Source organism: Cherax quadricarinatus, chromosome 5, assembly GCF_038502225.1.
Source record: "Cherax quadricarinatus isolate ZL_2023a chromosome 5, ASM3850222v1, whole genome shotgun sequence".
In the NCBI taxonomy this organism is placed as follows: Eukaryota; Metazoa; Arthropoda; class Malacostraca; order Decapoda; family Parastacidae; genus Cherax; species Cherax quadricarinatus.
In genome coordinates, this window is record NC_091296.1 from 70,924,017 (window position 1) to 70,946,518 (window position 22,502).

At 39.1% G+C, this 22,502-nt stretch overlaps 1 protein-coding gene across 10 annotated transcripts in view; it reads left to right on the top strand.

Annotated features, from left to right (window-relative positions):
* The window catches only part of LOC128684990 (tigger transposable element-derived protein 1-like), a 156,018-nt gene that overhangs the window by 16,083 nt on the left and 117,433 nt on the right, over nt 1-22,502 (top strand). For 4 of the 10 annotated variants that reach the window (XM_070103931.1, XM_070103936.1, XM_070103900.1 and 1 more), the window contains exon 1: nt 1,362-21,946. The exons of 3 other annotated variants lie outside the window; for them this stretch is intronic. In XM_070103931.1, the coding sequence (XP_069960032.1) occupies nt 1,978-3,771 (1,794 nt within the window). In that variant the 5' untranslated portion in view covers nt 1,362-1,977 and the 3' untranslated portion in view covers nt 3,772-21,946. Of the gene's footprint in view, nt 1-1,361; nt 21,947-22,502 lie in introns of those variants that run through there. 3 more of the 10 variants (XM_070103919.1, XM_070103913.1, XM_070103922.1) reach the window with 1 other exon arrangement.

The window sequence follows — 22,502 nt, forward strand, 5'->3', positions numbered from 1 at the left end:
TATGTCCACAAATGCACTGGCATTATTACAGTAATGTAGTAGTCTGCATAGTAGTAAATCTTCTTATTTTTGTGTGAATGAAAATTCAAAACGAAAAGCACTCGTAATGTAGGAGAGGCCTGGGGATGTAGGTAATGAACAGAGTAAATTTTTTTTTTTGTTACCAGAAATTCTATGTTTATTCTGGACCCTGTTTTTAACCTGGCAATTTTTTAATTTTGTGTGAAATTGGCCAAATTACCAATTTCTGATCACTTTATTTGGTAGTTGAAATAGATAAATGGGCAGTTTCTTGTACAGGTCCACCATCACAAATCTGACAATCAGACATCTGGTTCCATGAGTTATTCGGCACTAATTTCGGCTGCTAGCTTAATTTCAAATTTCCTGTGTCGCTACACCAACCTGCTGGTACTGTTTGGTGGCGCTACTTGCTGCATAAGTCATTCCAGTTTCTTTCTCTCTATTTATTGTTATAACCTGCTCGCCTTTAGCTCTAAACATGGCTCCAGTGAATAAAAGAAATGCTTCTTGTTGTGTAAAGCACCTACACAGTACGTACATTGTCCATAAAAGATACGATGGCTCTAAAGGCACTGTCGGTTGCCATGAGCAAGGGAATATGCTTTATTATTACACTAATATTAACCCTTAAATGGTCCAAACCGTATATATGTGTGGACATTTACACCTGCCTTAGCCATTTACTATTGTCATGTAATATCTACAAAGTATTTATATGCCCCAGCAGTGTTTTGGATATGTGGAAGTATATAATAACAATGAGGAGGAGGAGGAGGAAGAAGAGAAGGAGGAGGAGGAGGAGGAGGAAGAAGAGAAGGAGGAGGAGGAGGAGGAGGAGGAGAAGAATAATACATAATAATAATAATAATAATAGGTATTAATAAGTTCCCTTGAAGCATGAAAAATAAAGTCCACCCCTGACAGTGACATGATAAGATGAGATAACTGATAAGAGCTGACATTTGATGAGTATACATGAGGGTGGGGGAGACTGCAGCTGATAACAAAAGATTAGAGGTGATATTTGATGAGCATCGCCCTCACTTTGTTTTCGCTGGTACACAAACATGTCTGTCTATTTGTCTGTCTGTCAAGCTCCCTTTCTATCTGTCTAGGTCTCTGTCTCAGAGAGAGCCACAAAACTGCGTCGTCATCACGTTTACTCACATCTTCAAGCAGAGTACAGCAGCTTGTCTGGATTTTTTTGGGTTATCCTAGGTAATTTACACTATGAATACTTGTATTTATGTGTTACTGTGAGACAGAGATAGACAGACAGATACAAAGAGAGAGAGACTGAAAGAGATACAGAGACAAAGACAGGGACAGACACAGATGGAGACAGATATACAGACAGAGATAGACAAAGGAAAATAGAGATAGAGATACAGAGATAGACAGACAGACCCTAAACTTGGGGTTAACATCACTTTCCTCTTAAAAGAGGAGTGTTAATATGACATTACAACAGTGAATCCTTGGTGTTTCCTGCGCTGTTTGCTCTAGCTGGCGCTCAATTTAACTGGCGCTCCCAGTGGTCCCAGGTTTTTTTAATACCGCGCACACTGAGTGTTAGGACCCATTCTATGCTGACAAGGCATCTCAGGTCAATTGTGCCAAATTTGAAGCAAGGAAAAATAAAACGTGTATACGTTTGGGGTGCTACGCGTAAGAACGTATATACAGTGGACCCCCGCATAGCGAACGGCTTGCATAGCGAACATTCCGCATAGCGAACGCTTTGTTCGCTAAAATTTTGGCCCGCATAGTAGACAAAAACCCGCTCAGCGAACTTCGTCCGAGACGCGTCCAATGTGGGCCCTCACCCAGCCTCACATGTGCCGCCCGTCCCATTGTTTACCAGCCAGCCTCCGCGGTAACATCCAAGCATACACTCGGAATATTTCGTATTATTACAGTGTTTTCGGTGCTGTTTGTGGAAAATAAGTGACCATGGGCCCCAAGAAAGCTTCTAGTGCCAACCCTACACCTCAAAGGGTAAGAATACCCATTGAACTTAAGAAAGAAATCATTGATAAGTATGAAAGTGGAGTACGTATCACCGACCTGGTCAGGTTGTACAAGAAACCAAAATCAACCATTGGTTCTATTGTGGGCAAGAAAACGGCAATCAAGGAAGCTGTTGTTGCCAAAGGTTTAACTGTGTTTTCGAAACAAAGATCGCAAGTGATGGAAGATGTTGAGAGACTCTTATTGGTGTGGATAAATGAAAAACAGCTAGCAGGAGATAGCGTCTCTCAAGCGATCATATGTGAAAAGGCTAGGAAGTTGCATGACGATTTAATTAAAAAAATGCCTGCAACTAGTGATGATGTGAGTGAATTTAAGGCCAGCAAAGGTTGGTTTGAGAGATTTAAGAAGCGTAGTGGCATCCATAGTGTGATACGGCATGGTGAGGCTGCCAGTTCGGACCACAAAGCGGCTGAAAAATATGTGCATGAATTCAAGGAGTACATAGAAACTGAAGGACTGGAACCTGAACAAGTGTTTAATTGTGATGAAACAGGCCTGTTCTGGAAGAAAATGCCAAGCAGGACCTACATTACTCAGGAGGAAAAGGCACTCCCAGGACATAAGCCTATGAAAGACAGGCTTACTTTGTTGATGTGTGCCAATGCTACTGGTGATTGCAAAGTTAAGCCTTTATTAGTGTATCACTCTGAAACTCCCAGAGCGTTCAGGCAAAAGAATGTCCTCAAGGATAATTTGTGTGTGCTGTGGAGGGCAAACAGTAAGGCATGGGTCACTAGGGAATTTTTCTATAACTGGTTACACCATGCATTTGCCCCCAATGTGAAAGATTACCTAACTGAAAAGAAATTAGACCTTAAGTGCCTCCTGGTGTTAGACAATGCCCCTGGTCATCCTACAGACGTGGCAGAGCGACTTTATGGGGACATGAGCTTCATTACGGTGAAGTTTTTGCCTCCTAATACCACTCCTCTCCTGCAGCCCATGGACCAGCAGGTCATTTCCAACTTCAAGAAACTGTACACAAAAGCTCTGTTTCAAAAGTGCTTTGAAGTGACCACAGACACTGGATTGACTCTAAAAGAGTTTTGGAAGGATCACTTTAATATCCTCAGTTGTGTAAACCTTATAGGTAAGGCTTGGGAGGGAGTGACTAAGAGAACCTTGAACTCTGCTTGGAAGAAACTGTGGCCAGAATGTGTAGACAAAAGGGATTTTGAAGGGTTTGAGGCTAACCCTGAGAGGAGTAGTATACCAGTTGAGGAATCCATTGTGGCATTGGGGAAGTCCTTGGGGTTGGAGGTTAGTGGGGAGGATGTGGAAGAGTTGGTGGAGGAGGACAATGAAGAACTAACCACTGATGAGCTGATAGATCAACTTCAAGAGCAAGAGGCCAGACCTGGGGAAACTGGTTCAGAGGAGGGGAGAGAGAAATTGAAGGAATTGCCTACTTCAAAGATTAAGGAAATGTGTGCAAAATGGCTTGAAGTGCAAACCTTTTTTGATGAAAATCACCCTCACACAGCTATTGCAAGCCGTGCTGGTGACTATTACAATGACACTGTTGTGAAACACTTTAGGAAAGTCATAAAGGAACGAGAGGTACAGGCCACTATGGACAGATATCTTGTGCGACAGAAGTCCAGTGACTCTCAAGCTGGTCCTAGTGGCATTAAAAGAAGAAGGGAAGTAACCCCAGAAAAGGACTTGCTACCTCAAGTCCTAATGGAAGGGGATTCCCCTTCTAAACACTAACACTCTCTCTCCCCTCCTCCCATCCCATCAATCATCACCAGATCTTCAATAAAAGTAAGTGTCATGTAATTGTGCATGCCTTTTTCAGTTTGTGTGTACTAAAATTAACATTTTTTTGTGGTAAAAAAAAATTTTTTTCATACTTTTGGGTGTCTTGCACGGATTAATTTTATTTCCATTATTTCTTATGGGGAAAATTAATTCGCATAGCGAACATTTCGCATAACGAACAGCCCTCTTGCACGGATTAAGTTCGCTAGGCGGGGGTCCACTGTATACACGTTTGGACCGTTTAAGGGTTAACTCTATGGCATATTTGCCTATCACAGTTGATCTGATATACATAATAAACAATATAAATAACATAAAAACATGTTATGTACTCCAGAATGAATAATATTTGGCATGATACTGAGCAGTTTGATGGAGGTATGAAGAGGATGTGGGATACAAGTACCATTCTCCTATCCCTGTCTTGGGGGTTTATGTTAGAGAAAGCAGAGTATAGCACAGGGCTAACTGTGATATACATTCATAATGCACCATAACTGAAACAAAGAAAGCTATTTTCTCTACATAGATTATCATACATAGCAGCAGATGTGTAGAGTTCCTAGGATAACCCAAAAAAGTCAAGGTGACCTATTTCTAGTACCTGGCTTGGGCTTGCCATGTATGATATTTAGTTAATAATTTTTTTTCTCAGTTGTTTGTTGGGCTATCTTAAACTTGGGCAGTGTATGATGGAAAGATGCTTCTTAATGTGCACCAAAAATGAAAGAAATCGGACCATAAATAACAGAGTTCACTTCTCAGCCATTAGCCACCTCTTAGCAATACTATATTTTCATATGGTTTTTATGGTTGTATTCTTGTTTTTTTTTTTTTTTTTTGTCTTGTTTGATAGAATGGAAGATTTATTACAGAAATAGATATGATTTTGAAATTGAGCTCCAAGAAGCGGAAATGTTCGTTTTTTTGCCGATGTTCAGTGAACTTTCTTGTGAAGTAAAGTTGGTTAACTTTATTAAGTGTATTCTAACCTAACCACTCTGTAATCTGGCAAACTCAGTACTCCCGCACACTACAGGTCCCAATGATGCCGGATTTGTGATGGCAGACCTATACTCATTTGATAGAGTAGAAAGAATTTTAGTGAAATGGCTGAGAGTTTGGTTGACTAGAACAATGGAATTGACCAAAAATAGGTCTTAAAGTGGATGAAATTGCTGAGACTATTAATGTTGCAAGAGCATACGACGACGTTTCGGTCCGACTTGGACCATTTACAAAGTCACACTAACCAGAAGTGGAGCAGGAAGGCTATATACAGTGGACTCCCGGTTAACGATATTTTTTCACTCCAGAAGTATGTTCAGGTGCCAGTACTGACCGAATTTGTTCCCATAAGAAATATTGTGAAATAGATTAGTCCATTTCAGACCCTCAAACATACACGTACAAATGCACTTACATAAATACACTTACATAATTGGTCGCATTCAGAGGTAATCGTTATGCGGGGGTCCACTGTATAGGCAGGAAGAGGTGGTAGTAGTAGTACAAGAATGGTATATAATACCGACAAGATGAAATTAAGACACATACGCAACACCCGGGCATCCCTATCGTAGACGTTTCGCCATCCAGTGGCCGGCGAAACATCCGCAACAGACGCCCAGACGCTCCCCTTCCTTTGTATTTGACTGGCTCCTCCTCATTCCCCACTGCTGCTGCCGTCGCTGCTGCCGCCACTGCTGCCGCTGCCGCCGCTGACAACGATGACAACGAAATAAACCCTTTGACTGTTTTCGACGTATAAATACGTCTTACGAGGCAATGTTTCTGACGTATATATACTCAATAATTCTAGGGGCTTCAAATCAAGCGGGAGAGAATGGGTCTGTGTGGTCAGTGTGCACCACATAAAAAAAAATCCTGCAGCACACATTGCATAATGAGAAAAAAACTAATCGTTTTTTTGGAATAAAACGCCAACTTTGAGGTGTATTTTCGTATAGTATTTATCGTTGTATTCGCGTTTTCATGGTCTTAGGTGATAAAACGGGAAACATATTACAGAAATAGAGATGATTTTCATTACCTTGATGATGAAAACGACCTTGAAACTGAGCTCAAAGTAGCGGAAATGTTTGATTTTTACCAATGTTCTGGAGTAAATAAATCACACCACACGTCCAATACACGTCAACTGGGGAGTCTAATATTCTTTCACTAGTGCACTGATATTATTTATACCATTTTTACAATAATGCAGTAGTCTGCATAACAGTAAATTTTGTATTTTTTTGTATGAATAAAAAATCAAAATAGCAATAATAATATAAGAGGGGACTAGAGATGTGACTAATGAACAGAGCATATGTTATTTTAGTGCCACGAATGTCTACCTTGTTTATTCTGGACCCCATTTTGAAATTGGCATCTTTTTAGTTTGCGTGAAATTGGCCAAATAGCCAATTTCTGACCACCATATTGGGTAGTCCAAATTAGTAAATGGGAGGTTTCTTGTACTCAGCTGATAGATAAAATGGAGTTCTAAAGAATTAGCTATGAGTTTGGTCAACTGGAACAATGGAATTGGCTGAAAATAGGGCTCAAAGTCAGCGAAATCGCCGATACGCATATGTCGCCGAGACCGCTAAATTCGCAGGAGCATAATTCCATGAGTTTTCGACCAAATTTCGAACTTTTGGTGTCATTACCATCGGGAAAAGATTCTCTATCATTTCATAAGATTTTTTTTTTTTTTTTTTTTTTCAAAAATTGAGCAACATAGAATGACAGTTTCAGAGAGGGGCCTGAAACAGTCAAAGGGTTAAGACACATGTACGGCATCTGGGTGTCTTTGTTGTGGATGTTTCGCCATCCAGTGGCTGGCTGGATGGCGAAACGTCTATGATAGGGGATGCCCCGGTGTTGCGCATGTGTCTTAATTTCATCTTGTCGGTATTATATACCATTCTTGTACTACTACTACTACTACTACTACCACCACCTCTTCCTGCCTATATATAGCCTTCCTGCTCCACTTCTGGTTAGTGTGACTTTGTAAATGGTCCAAGCCGGACCGAAACGTCGTCGTAAGCTTCTCTCCTTTATGTGCGGGTTATTTGTGTATCATTCCAGTCCTGGTATTGTGTCTTTTTTTGTTATTTTTGCAAGAGCATAATTCTGTAACTTTTCCATCAAATTTTATTCTTTTGAAACCTGGAACTGACCTGAACTTCAATGCTGTAGTGCACCAGAGCCGGCCTCGGTACACTGCAGTGCACCATTGGTCAGAAATTGGAAATATGGCCAATTTCTGACCACTGTATTGGGTAATTGAAATTGGTAAATGGGCAGTTTCTTGTACTCAGTCAATAGAACAAGTTGAGTTCTAGCAAATTAGCTGTGAATTTGATTGGTGGAAACAGTGGAATTGGCCGAAAATACAGTTCAGAGTGGGCGAAATTGCTGATGCATATATATCGCCAAGACCGCTAACTTTGCAAGAGCATAATTCCGTAAGTTTGTGTCATTACCATCGGGAAAAGATTATCATCATTTTATAAGAATTTTTTTTTTTAAATTCCTCGACAGTGAGAGTAAGTTTTTGAGCAGGGGTCTCGACAGTGAAAGGGTTAAAGTGGAAAATGAAAGGGAGGCAACTCAGGGGATGGACAAGGTTCAGATAGTGACTAGTCAGTTTTAAAATGATCAGGTAGGAGCAGGGTTTATTAGGAAAGAACAGTCAGAGGCAAATTTTGAGGATAGAACATAAACGTTAGGTCCTCAAAAACAAATAGATAATCCCACTAATGCAGTACTTGGGTCTGATTCCTATAATATACCTTTCATAAAGAAGTGCAAAGTGCCACTGGCACGAGTACCATACACTTGTTCTTTGCAAGCTCCTTAAAGTTGATTGAAATCCCAGAGGCCTTAAAAGTACAGACATAGCCCCTTTTCACTAAGGAGGCAGTTGAGCAACAGCAGAACATTACACACCAGCTGCTACACACCTTACCCATCATAAAAATCTGTGTAAGGTTGCTGAGATAGCCATTTTCTGATTTTGTGTAGGAACATAAGGTACTCGAGCCACTGTGGTTTTAGAAGAGGAAGGCCATACCTGTCATAACTGTTGAATCACTGGAATGCCTTAACCCTCTGAGGGTCGCTAGGTCCTCTCAGACTTGTTCTCAGGGTCACCAAAATTAAAAAAAAAAAAAAAAAACAATATGAAAAGATAAGAGAATCTTTTCCCGATCATAATGACACCAAAAGTATGAAATTTGATCGAAAACTTACGGAATTATGCTCTCGCGAAGTTAGTGGTCTCAACGATGTTTACGCATCGGCAATTTTACCCACTTTGAGCCCTATTTTCGGCCAATTCCAGTGTACTAGTTGACAAAAATCATAACAATTTCACTAGAACTCCGTTTTTTCTATCGAATGAGTACAAGAAACCACCCATTCACCGATTTCAACTATCCAATAAAGTGGTCAGAATTTAGCAATTTTGCCAATTTCACACAAATTTCAAAAGATGCCAGTTTCCAAATAGGGTCCAGAATAAACAAGAAAGACATTCCTGGCACTAAAATAACATTTCCTCTGTTCATTAGTCATATCCCCACGCTCCTCTTACATTTCTTTTGCTTTCCACTTTGAATTTTTATTCTCACAAAAATCAAAAGATTTACTGTTATGCAGACTACTGTATTAGTGTAGAAATGGTGTAAATAATACCAGCGCACTTGTGAAAGAATATTAGATTCACCAGTTGACATGTATTGGACGCGTGGCACGATTTGTTTAATTTTGAACTTTGGCAAAAATCGAACATTTCTGCTACTTTGAGCTCAATTTCAAGGTACTTTTCATTGTGAAACCAATCAAAATCATCTCAATTTCTGTAATATGTCTTCCATTCTATAAAATAAGACCAAGAAAACTAGAATACAACCATAAATACCATACGAAAATACAGTGCAAATTCACTGTTTTAACCCTTTGACTGTCGCAGGCCCCTTTCTGAAACTGTCATTCTATGTCGCAAAATATTTGAAAAAAAAAATATTTTTTCTTATGAAAATGTTAGGATTATTTTACCTAGTGTTTTAGGCCTAAAAAAAATTTTTGCCATCAGTACTTACCGAGATATAGAGCTGCAAAGTTGGCAGAAAGTGAGGTGTGTACGGCAACAGCGGCGACTGCCGCCCAACCGGTATTCTTGTATTTACTCTAATTCAAAAGTTTCTTGTATTTTTCAATATTTTTCTTTTCCAAGTAACTTATGTGGCCTGTGAGACCAGTGTAAGGTGCATTGTTCAAATATACACTCATTGTTTACAACACAATAACTGAAAAAATTTTATCACTATTAGTTGGGTATAAAATTTGTTTACACAAACAAACAATACAAAACAATGTTTATTACTATTGTTCCATAATATATATACATATGTACAATCACTGAACACGTTCCTAGAACTGCTGCAGCTTGTGGAACTCTTTGAAACATGGGTATATGCAGAGTGGCACTTGACACTCCTCACACATAAAACGAGTGTCTCTGTGTGTTTGTTGGCATTTTGTGGTATGTATACATACATAACACCTCTTCTGAGCATTTTTCTTGGCAGTAGTAGGAGGCCGTTGTATGGGGTAGTGATCACCAGGCCTGAAACAAGATGGCGTGTGTTGGTAATTTCGTGGGCGCTGGTCTATTGCAGGTGTTGCTCCTTGGTACTTTGCGATTATTTGTCTGATTACTGACAAACAAAATTCACCATATTTTGGTGTTTTGTTGGTCCTCAACTTGTATATGTTATAAGGATTTAGCATGGAGATACCAACAAGATGGAAAAAAAGTTTTATATACCACTTACAACTCTTGCGTACAGAATCAGCAAACCCAATCTGCATGTCACATTTGTCCACTAAGAGCATATTGAGGTTGTAGTCCATGACAGCTGCAGGCTTTAGAATGGGTTCATTGGTCTCTGTTGTGCCTGCCACTGTGTGCCATTTCGTTTCGGTGAACTGATGTCAACAATGTGACATATCGTTTGTCATGCCACCGAAATGCCGTGATGTCATTGGCAGCAAAGGCTTGCACCTCACCTCTACGAGTGCCACGCATTACCTCGCACCGTGCCACACACATCTGTCAAGATCACTCGCAAGAAATCACTGAGTAAGGGGCTTGTGTACCAGTTATCTGTAAATAACATATGCCCCTTACCAAGATATGGTTCCATCATTGTTCTAACCACATCGCCAGAGATACCCAATAACTTCATGGTATCTCTCAAAGTATTACTGCCAGTGTACACAATGATATCCAAAACTAGACCACTTCTGCAATCACACAGTACAAATAACTTTATACCAAAGCATTTCCTCTTGCTTTGTATATATTGCTTGAATGAGAGTCTTCCTTTGAATAAAATCAAGGACTCGTCAATAGCAAGCTTCCTGAAGGGATAAAAATACATGCAGCACTTTTGTTTCATGTACATAAGCACATTTCTGATCTTATATAACCTGTCGGTTTTGTCTGAAAAGTGTAACATACGTAACAGTATCAAGAAACGATTGACACCTATAATGTCACTAAAACCTGGAGTTGAAATCAGGCGTTCTGTTGCCCAGTATGTGGTGACAGTGTGCTTATACACATGTGGCATAAGCATTATTGTAGCAAAAAACAGGTACATCTCTGCCACAGTTGTCTTCTTCCACTGGTGTAGCCGTGATCTTGGTGAGAGAATTGTATTTGCCATGGTGTATTCATAGCATGTGTTGGTTTCCCTGACAATGATGTCCATCAGGGGTTCATCGAAGAATAACTCAAAGTATTGCAGTTCACTAGCATTGTTCCCAAGTGGACATGATGGCTTTATTTCACTTTGTGTTTCATCAAAGTCATGGGGACTGGGAACAAACTCGTCACCCTCCTGCCAATCCCAGATGCGGTCTGCTGGTGGGTTCTGGATATTGAAACGTGGTTGTGGTTGTGGTTGTGTAGGTTGTGGGAGTGTGGGGTTGGGTGAGGCTGGTTGTTGTTGCTCAGAGTCAGCATCGTGGGTAGTAGCGTGGCCTGTTGCTGGTGCCACATGGGTCGTGCCACCATCACTATCACCACCACTGCCTGCTGCCTCACTCGCATCATTCATACCCATCATAACAATATCATCATCTTCACTATCAGGTCATGGTGTAGGGCCACGGGATATGCTCCCAGAGTTTCTCCTTCCCCTTGGAACAGCATATGAAACACTACCAGACCGCATGCTACGTTGTACATACTGCCGCTTCACTGGGGAATATTCATCCTCACTGTCACGACTAGAGCTGCTTTCAATAATCTTGAAATCACTATCACATTCACTGCTAACATCTGGGTCTTGTAATCGACCAAATAGTTTCCTCTTTCGTCCTGGTGCAGGTGAATGTGAACGTGAACAAGCCGACCCAGCACCAGAGGTGGAAGGTTGTGGGTCATCTGGGTTTTCATCACTAATTACGTTATCCTGGGCACTTTTTTCGGTCACACTCACTTCAAAACCCTGGAATTCACTGTCACTGACATTTTCATCGCTGTTAGAGCTATCACTTGGGAACAAAAGACCTCCAATCCGCTGAGCGAGTGAGGTACTTCTTACCGCGAGGCATGGTGAAAATGGACTATCAAGATGGCGTTCCCACAATGCACCGCTGTTCCAGATTTTTTTCACAGGGTGCACACCCACCTCTGAGACCCATTCTCTTTAATATAGGCCTACCAGGCCTTTCCCGCTTGATTTGAAGCCGCTAGAATTTATGCATATAAATACGTCAGAAACAGTGGCACGTAAGATGTATTTATACGGCGTAAACAGTCAAAGGGTTAAACCAAAAACACGATCAGTTTTTTTTTTTTCTGATTACGCACTGTGTGCTGCAGGATTTTTTTTAATGCTGTGCACACTGACCACATAGACCCATTTTTTCATGTGTAGGCCTTCCAGGTTTCTCTTGCTAGATTTGAGGGCGCGTAAGCCGTACTAGTATGGTGTTACAAAAAACGCGATTCTAAAAGCTTAGAGATCTCCAGTGAATACTAGAAAGGACTGCCTTTTTAGCATCCAGCCTGTTACTGGGTTTTCATAACAATTAGTCAGTATCCTTGTCCAATTATCCATTAGAATTCAGTATGAGTTATTAGTGCTTCTGGATTACAACTGGTAGGCTACTAAATAGAGAAATTAAAATTAAATAAATTTTTTAAGTATCGTCTAGAGGTATATTATCAAATTAAATTAAATTAAATTAATCACAGTAATCAAAATAATATTAATCACTTCTCTCATGTACAGTAGTATTGTGCTGAAAGCACATATCACATTTATAATTCTTAAGTACCGTCTGGTACTTTAACATTTAATAAGATATTACAAATATGTACAAGTAAGTTTGTGTGTAAGTGCTCTAAGTAGTTCGCTATATCTAACGACTCGACTAGACTTAAACAAGTGACTGACAAAGTCCTCAAATAAACTAACTTCTTGACCAACTATCAGAACAGTCTGCTTGAACAGTAAAAAGAATGCTAAGCCCAATAGCAATATAACAAGCAACTGCGGAACAATCAGGATCAAGGAGATAATATAACAGCACTAATTCAAATTTCAAATTCAAAGTTTATTCTCTATAAGGATTACAATGCTGAGTTTACAGAATTTGGTTATTGTGTGGTTAACATGTAGTAAAATAATAATTACAGAGTGTACCACTAGAACACCTAACATGGCTAGGCATTTCGGGCAGACTTAGATTAAATCTTAAGTTTAAAATACAGTGGTCCCTCATTTTTCGTAATTAATCCGTTCCTGGAGCCGTTACTATAAACGAAATTTACGATTTGCGAATCAATTTTCCCAATAAGAAATAATGTAAATACAATTAATCCGTTCATGACACCCAGAAGTATTAAAACAAAAATAATTTTCCATGAAATATACATATAGTACATAAACAATGCAATGGGAAATGATGAATGAAACATTAGCAGTATAACACTTACCTTTATTGGAGATTCTTCTTAGTGTATGGGAGACTGGAGGAGGAGAGAGATTGGATTGTTTACAGTTTGGAAGGGGAATCCCCTTCCAGCAACACCTCAGGTACCAATTGCTTCTCTGGGGTTGCTTCTCTTCTCTGTTTCTTAATGCCACTAGGACCACCTTGAGAGTCACTCTAGTCCTGTCTCGCAAAGTAACTGTGGAGAGAGCTCTGTTTCTGACGTCTCTTTAACACTTCCCGAAAATGGCCCAAGACTTTGTCACTGTACATATTTCTCACCTTCTTTACCACAGGCTTGGCACTAGGAGATTTCTTTGGAGCCATGGTAGCTTATTTAGTAATTGGAAGCACTAAAATGAGTGGAATATTATGAAATATTTCGTAGGAGCACTTGAGGGGACCTTCACTCGCTGGTAAACAATGCCAGACTGGCTGGGTAGGGAGGCCGCCCCGGCTCACACCGTGCGTACGCGTCCCGAACAAACTACTATTCGCAAGTCAACCTATGAAAAGCGAGTCCATGTTTATATGAAAATACCCCTATGATTGGCGAAATTTACGATTGCCGAGAACTACGAAAAGCGAGGGACCACTGTATTACAAAATTATGAGGTAAGCTGGTATTATGGCTAAGTGATTAAATACTAGTTTGTGAGTTTAGCAATGTGAATGCTTTTGTTTTGGCACTACATAGTTTCAGTATTGGAGTATCACAGGCCAACTTATGACTAGTTAAGATTCATTATTTTGAGATTGAGATTGATATTTCTGTTTATGGTCAAATGGGTGAGTGAAAGTGTTAACCACCAGGTGGTATTCGTGTAATTAGTTGACAGGGTGTATCAGGGAGATAAGATGTTTTCTGATGGTAGTTTTGGAGGTGATGAATGTGTCTGCAGTTTTAGCATTTTCAGGTAGGGTGTTCCAGATTTTAGGGCCTTTGACATACATTGAATTTTTGTAAAGGTTTAGTCGGACACGGGGAATGTCATAGAGATGTTTATGTCTGGTGTTGTGCCTGTGGGTTCTGTCACAACTATCAAGAAAACGTTTTAGGTCAAGGTTAATATTGGAATTTAAGGTCCTGTAGATGTAGATGGCACAGTAGTAAGTGTGGATGTACTGAACAGGGAGTAAGTTTAGATCTATGAAGAGTGGGGGGAGGGGGGTGTTGCCAGGGATGGGATTTAGTGATTATTCTTACTGCTAAGTAGTGACCATCAGCAGATCCTCCACAAAAGTCATAAAACTCCCATAATACTGAATCTAAGTTCAGCATAAGAAAATCACCGACTGTGATAGTACACAGATACCAGTACAAGTTAGGTCGGAAGCTACAGCTCAGGACCTGAGTTGCTCAGTGTGTCTTTGCGACACAACCTCAGTACAACGTCGAAAATCACTAAGTCTATACAATGTTCTGTGAACAGAGTCCCACAGAACCTACAAGAAAGCTAGAGACGATCTTCCAACAAGGGCCTATAAGAGAGATTTAGGCACTTTGTCTGGAATACGTCCAACCACCAAGAGAGTCTAGACCAGACTGAATACTTCAGGCGAGGTGAGGATGCCCCCCCCTCGATCACGTGATAGCTCCGTGGACAGCTGCAGCTCAGCAACAGAAGCCGGCAGGGAAACGAGCCACAAGCGATAATTACAGTAGTTAGACAATCAAGACTTGAGCTTTGAGCACATAATACATGTATTACGTCCTACCTAACAACATAACTAAGTCAAATAGTAATATAAAGCAATATTTTTACGATTTAGCTATCTCAAATATAAGCAATATAAAATTATATGAAAAGGTAATACACATGTAATATATACATAATATACATGTCAACCCATTCAGGGGTTGCAACACATGGAAGCTTTCTCAGTGGTAGATACTGTATAGAAGATTTATAAACAGATGCTGCATCAACAAAGCCTTCCAGTGGGCAAATGATGACATGAAGTTCAGTGGTGACAAATTTAAACTACTTAGATATGGGAAGAATTGAAAACAGAAAACAAGCACAAATTTTTATGGGTTATTCCAAGGGTCCCCATTCGTGTGGCCCAGTTTTTTAACCATGTCTCCTGGTTGACAACCTGATCAACAAGACTGTTGGTACTTATTCATGCAGTGCAAAGCAGGTACCATAGCTTGGCTGATTTGAAACTAAAACTTGATATTGATTGATAGAGACAGGTTAGGAATAATACAGCAAATTCTTTGAAGGTGAGGAAAATTATACAATTAATTGAGAGAACCTTCAAAACAAGATCAGTTATATCAGTAATGGTACTGTTTGAATTAATATGCTTTAATATTTTGACCAATGTTCTGTGCTCATAGTATATTTCAGGGCAGAACGAGGTAGCACTTCTCACATGGAACTAATAAAACATCTAAACTAGTGAGGATATCTCAAAGCATTTGAAAAGTATTCACTGGGCAGACTAGCATTGATGACATTTCAGGGACTAGTTCTTAATCTGCACACTGCCATAAGTACTTCTACATTCTGTTTGGGAGCAGAGCAGGTAATGTCCAGCTAAGTATTATATGTTATTATGTATCACAAACAACACTACTTGCATTATACTATTCAGCGATCTACCCCTACCTCACCTCCACTATTTATGCCTTGTGATCCACAACAGCAAGTTAACTTAAGCCAATAATAACTCAACAAAAAAGCCGCAGTACGAATGATCACACAGTCCACTGCTAGATGATGATGATCATCGTCACCGCCGCTGCCACCCCCCCTCTCACTCACGCACCCACTCATGCACCCACTCACGCACTCAGTCATGCACTCACTCAGTCATGCACTCACTCTGCTGAGAGGAATAGACATGGTGGACAGACAGGATGTTCCAGAGATGGGACACAGCAACAGTTGGAAGTTGAAGACTCAGATGAACTACAGGGATGTCAGGAAGTATTTCTTCAGTCACAGAGTTGTCTGGAAGTGGAATAGTCTGGGAAGTGATGTAGTGGAGGTAGGATCTATACATAGCTTTAAGGAGAAGTATGATAAAGCTCACGGAGTGGGTAATGACTGAATAGCAGCCAGTGAAGAAGTGGGGCCAGGAGCTGAGACTCGACCCCTGCAACCACTAGGTGAGTACAACTAGGCGACTACACGCGCGCACTCACATGCGCACATGTACACGCACACACACGCTCACTCACATGCACACTCGTGCAAACACGCTGAGTCTCGACCTCTGCATCCATAATTAGTTGAACACACACACACACACACACACACACACACACACACACACACACACACACACACACACACACACACACACACACACACACACACACACACACACACACACACACACACACTCTCACACACACTCACACACACTCACACACTCACACACACACTCACACACACACTCTCACTCTCTCACACTCTCTCACTCTCTCTCTCTCTCTCTCTCTCTCTCTCTCTCTCTCTCTCTCTCTCTCTCTCTCTCTCTCTCTCTCTCTCTCTCTCTCTCTCCCCTAAACCTGCTCACTATACAAAACATTCTTACTACTGTGCATCCAGCATTCACAGACCAATAAATTCTAATATTAATCCTACCCTGAAGCTCTTTATTCGTAGTTGCAGCAGGGCCTACAGACCTAGTAATACCAAGCACAAAACTCTTTATGAATAACCTGTGTCCAGCTTCATTTTTTTTTAAAAATTCATTGTACATAAAAGGGCCAAAAATTGGGAACTCTGCTGGAAATCTCCAGTGCTACTCTCTCTCAGCCAGCATCTTCAAAATCATTGAAAAATGCCTTCTCTTGCTAACATGTACCAACATCAGCTAAATGTGAAAACAATATTTTCATTGTCACAAACACATGAAAAACAGTATAATCTGATTCTCAGTCTCTGTAATCCTCACAACCATTAACCTCTTGACTGTCGCAACCCCAAATCCTGAGGTGTCTCCTGGTGTCACAAAATTTCCGAAAGAAAAAAAAATTTTTTTCTTACGAAATGATAGAAAATCTTTTCCCGTTTGTAATGACACCAAAAGAACGAAATTTGATGGAACACTGACGGAATTACACTCTCATGAAGTTAGCAACCTCGGCGATATTTACGAATTGGTGATTTCCCCCACTTTGAGCCGTATTTTCGGTTAATTCCATTGTTCCAGTCGACCAAACTCATAGCTACTTCTTTAGAACTCCATTTGTTCTGTCGATTGAGTACAAGAAACTGCCCATTTACCTATTTCAACTACCCAATAATGTGGTCAGAAATTTGCAATTTGGCCAATTTCACTAAAATTAAAAAAGTGAGTATTTCAAAATAGGGTACAGAATGAACAATGCAGACATTCCTGGCTCTAAAATAACATTTTCTTTGTTCATCAGTCACGTCTCCAGGCCTCTCTGATATTACTCTTGCTTTCTATTTTGAATTTTGTTCATCAGTCACGTCTCCAGACCTCTCTGATATTACTCTTGCTTTCTATTTTGAATTTTTATTCAAACAAAAAATAGAAGATTTACTGTTATGCAGAATACTGCAATATTGTAATAATTGTATAATTAATGTCAACCCATTTATGACTGCATATTAGAATGGCTACTTGGACATTTATTGGAAAATGTCATCATTTGTTTACTTTTGAACATCGGGAAAAATGAAACATTTCCCTTATTTTGAGCTCCATTTCAAGGTTCTTTTCATAGTAAAACCAATCAAAATCACCTCTATTTCTATAATATGTTTTCCATTCTATGAAATGAGACCAAGAAAACGAGAACACAACCATAAATACTATACTAAAATAGACCACAAAGTCGGCATTTTAATTAAAAAAAAGTCAAGTTTTTTTTCTCATGCACTGCGTGCTGCAGGATTTTTTTTATATGGTGCACACTGACTACACAGACCCATTGAACCATTCTCTCACATGTGGGCCTACCAGCTCTCTTCTGCTTGATTTCAAGCCACTAGAATTTATGAGTATATATACATCAAACACGGTGGCTCGTAAGACGTATATGTACAACCAAAACAGTCAAAGGGTTGAGGAATTGTTTTAAAGAGAAATATCCAGTGATCCGAGAAGAAAATTTGCAAAATTAAATTTTCATGCTCATTGCTAGAATATGAGATTGCATCAGGTCCTTTAATAGAGTTAAGGGTTACAATGTTTAGTTGGGGTGGTAACGTCCTTTATCTTATTCTAGGTGTGCCATGAGAGAGGCGTTGGATTGAACAGTACGCTGCCACCTTCAACACTGTATAAGACAGATAGGAAGACACAGAGGTTTGGATGCCCGTATTGTGGGCATGTTAGTCGTGATTCTTACGATCTCAAGAAACACATACGTACTCATACTGGAGAGAGACCTTATGCTTGCCCTCACTGTACTTTTCGTACAAAGGATAGTAGTACTCTAAATGAACATTGTCGTATCCACACTAGAGAGCAGCGATATTCATGCCCATTTTGTCCCTATCGTTCTAATAAAAACTTGGATTTAAAGTTTCATGTAGAAAATAAACATAATCAGTCAAATTCATTGAAAACTCAGTTGTTTGGCTAATAGGCCTACATGAAATTTAAAAGTATATTGTATTTAAAATTTCTAATCATGATTTTGTTTATTATCTTAATTTTTCATATGTTAGATTGTAGTATTGTCTCTGCATTAGACTGACCCATTTTCTTAAGGAAGCTCTCTCATGATAAATAAGCATTATAAATTCACAGCCCAACTATCATCTTAAAACCATGTAGTCTGGAACTTTGAAAAGCTTAGGTTTGGCATCATCTTTGTACTCTTTTTCTTGAATTTGAAAATTTTACTCTAGTGGTTCCCATTATGATCTTAAGACGAATAATAAAATACATTATGATGGCAAGCCTCCCTTTAATAGGTAAAATATTGAGCAGTTTGCAATATTGTTTTCATAGTATTTAGAAAGTATAGTATTGCTTGATAAGACTTGAAAAGTTCGTTTAGTTTCAAGAAAATGTTGCTTGATAAAAAGCAAAAGCTAATTAATTATGGGAAAAGATAATGAGACACAGGCTAGAGAGAAAATTCTTGTAATTCAATTTTTGTTAAAATATATAAAACCAGTTTGCTACCAGTGTCTTACCTGGAATTTAATATTTGGGTTATCTTATGTATTGTAGCCCTTATTCTTTAATGTGTTCTGATATCTTGATTCAGATTACACTTTAGTATCCAATGCTGGAGTAAATGTTTACTGTATATTATTAAGCTAATGTAACAGGCAATATTCATAGCTTCATGTTTTTTTTAGAAGCTTATGAAATTGTAAGTAAAATGGGTTGCAGATTGTTCAGTTATTTTTTTCTGTACACTGTATTTTTGTATTGAATTTTGTCACCACATTGTATTGTGGCAGGGAATTTGATTTGGTAACATTCAATGGTAGCAAATGAGGCAAAGAAAATGACTTTATTACTATAGAAATGCAGATAACTACATTATCCCAACCTAATGTGATAGGGGAAAGTTGTTGTTGAATAACTTGACCAAGGATGGACAAAAACACAGTACATTGTGTGTGTGTTTGAAGAAATGCCATGACAGAAAATTAATGGTTTAGCTTCTATAAATGAATTTAGTGCCTCAAAGCAAAAACATTGCAGGAGTTTTTTGCTTACCTTATATGCTAGTCATTTAATAGGTGAAAAAAAAGTAACTATATGTGTAAGCACAGTATTGCTGCCTTCTGGGACTGTACTGTATTTTATAGAGAACAAGATGCTCCGGTGTCGAGGATGCCCCTCCAATTCTGAGTGACTAAAATTTTGAAAAAAAAAAAAAAAGATTAACGGTATTGCTGCATCCAAGGCACTGGGTAAATTTTTGAGGGTTATTTTGTGCAAAAAAAAAAAAAGTCTTAAAATAAAGTACAGTGGACCCTCGGTTTTCATAATTAATCCGTTCCAGAGTGTGTGACTAATATTGAAGTTGACAATTTGCAAAACCATTTTCCCCATAAGAAATAATGTAAATCCAATTAATTCGTTCCAGACACCCAGAAGTATCATAAAAATTTTTTTTTTATCTTAACCCTTTCAGGGTGCAGAGGCCAAATTTCGAAGTGTGCACCAGGGTCCAAGAATTTTCAAAAAATAATTATGTTATTTTTTTATCGTGAAACGGTAGTGAATCTTTTTCTGAAGGTAATAAAACAAAAAGTATGAAATTTGATGGAAAATTGACGAAATTATGCTCTTGCGAATTTTGATGTGTCAGCGATATTTACGCATTGGCAATTTTGCCGACTTTGACTCCCATTTGAGGCCAATTACCTTATTCCAGTCAACCAAATTCTTAGCTATTTCACTAGAATTAATTCTGTTCTATCGATTGAGCACAAGAAATCGTCAAGTCAACTGTTTCAACTACAAAAGAAAGTTATTGGTAATTTGGCCAATTTAGTGCAAAGTTCAAAATATTCCAATTTCAAAATAGGGTCCAGAATAAACAATGCAGGCATTCCTGGCACTAAACTAACATTTCCTCTGTTCATTAGTTACGTTTTCAGACTTTACAAATGAATTCCATTTTGATTTTTAATTCACATAATGAATTTTTATTCAGACCAAAAAATAGATGATTTACTGTTATGCAATATTGTAATAATTGTATAAATATCATCACCACATTTGTGAATGTATATTAGACCCACCAGCTGGCGTGTATTAGACGTGTGAAGTCGTTTGTTTACTCTTGAGCATCGGCAAAAATTTTACATTTCCGCTAGTTTGAGCTCAGTTTCAAGCCATTTCCAGTGCTAAAACCAATCAAAATCATCTCTATTTCTGTAATATGTCTTCCATTCTCTCAAATGAGACCAAGAAATCCCAAATACAACTATAAAAAAAACATACGAAAAACGCTGCAAAGTCATTGTTTTAATCGAAAATCACGGTCTCAGTGTTTTTTCTCTCGATATACACAGTATGCTGCAGAATTTGTTTTATGTGGTGCACACATACCACATAGATGTATTCTCTCATATCTAGGCCCAAATTTACCACTCACAGTTTATCAAAGTGAGCTGAGCTCATGGTGTAGATCTACGGTTTGGACCCTAAACATAAAGTCGTACGGGACGGACCCTGAAAGGGTTAAAGAATGAATCTGTCATGTTGCGTTCATTGAGTAACTTTCTGCTTATCATTAACCCTTGAACTGTCCAACCGTAGATCTACGTTTTATTTTTCATTCCTCCAAATTTGGCACAATAGGCTTTAGTCGCTTAGACGTGAAAGAATGGGTCTGTGCACTCATTGTGCTCATTATTAAAAAAATCTGGGAGCACTTAGTACCTTGTGGGAACACCAGTTCAATTGAGTGCCAGTCAGAACATATAGCGTGGCAAACTCCAGGGATTCACTGATCCCATGTCGCATTAACACTCCCATTTTAAGAGGAAAGTAAAAATAGGTTAGATAAATATATGAGTGAGTGTGGGTGAGTGTGAGTTGGACCTGACTAGCTTGTGCTACCAAGTCTGATGTCATGCTCCTTCCTTCACTGGATGCGACCTGACTAGGTGGGTCATTGGTCTAAGCCGGGGTGGGAGGGTGATATGTACCTGCCTTACATGGGCCAGTAGGCGTGCTGCAGTGTTCCTTCTTATGTATTTGGCAGGCTGGCCAGCTGGCATGCTTTGGCTGTCTCTCTGTCTATATCTCTGTGTCACATGTACACATAAGTACAGTTATTATACATAGTGTAAATTACTTAGGATAATCCAAAAATTCCAGGCGAAGATAGACAGACAGATAGATAAGATAGACACAGATAAAAACATGTTTGTGTGTATCATTGAAAACAAATAAAGCCAGGGTTCCTCCGGGCACCCATTTATCAAATGTCACCGAGCTGATAACAGATAGACAGGCAAACAGATACAGACAGGCAGATAGACAGACAGATAAATAGAGACAAGACATGTTTGTGTGTAACAGTGATAACAAATACAGCGAGGGTTAGCTGGAGCAGTGGGCATTTATCAAATGTCACCGGGCTGTCAACAGTGTAAGGATGCCTTTCATAACACCATGCTTCAAGGTATACACCAGGGTATCTAAAACATTACTTTGTATATATTTGTAGAGAATAGTAAATAACCCAAGCAGGTGTAAATGTTCACCTGTCAATGTGATTGTGACTATTTGAGCACTATTTCAGTACCTAATGTTAGTGTCAGAACAAAGATGGGCTATGAAATTGCAAGAACTATTATAAATTGTAATTATCAGAACATAAAAAATATATAAATTAAAATATAAACGAGAAAAAAAGGTATATCGGCAACACTTCTGCAAGTGGCAGGAGTCGATGTTGCTGACAGGTGAGCATCCAGAGCCACCTTCACGGTCTTATATCTCGGCAAGTACTGACCCTAAATTTTTTTTTAATCCTATAACATGTAGAAAAATGGGCTCATCATTTTAAAAGAAAAAAAAAACAGGTTTTTTATATTTCAAAATTGGAGCGATACACAAGTGAATGTAGATCTACGTTTGGACAGTTTAAGGGTTAAACTGTCCAAGTGTAGATCTGTGTTTGTATTGTGCTAGCACTCCAAACATAGGTCTGTCTTATTTTTCCTGCCTGCAAATTT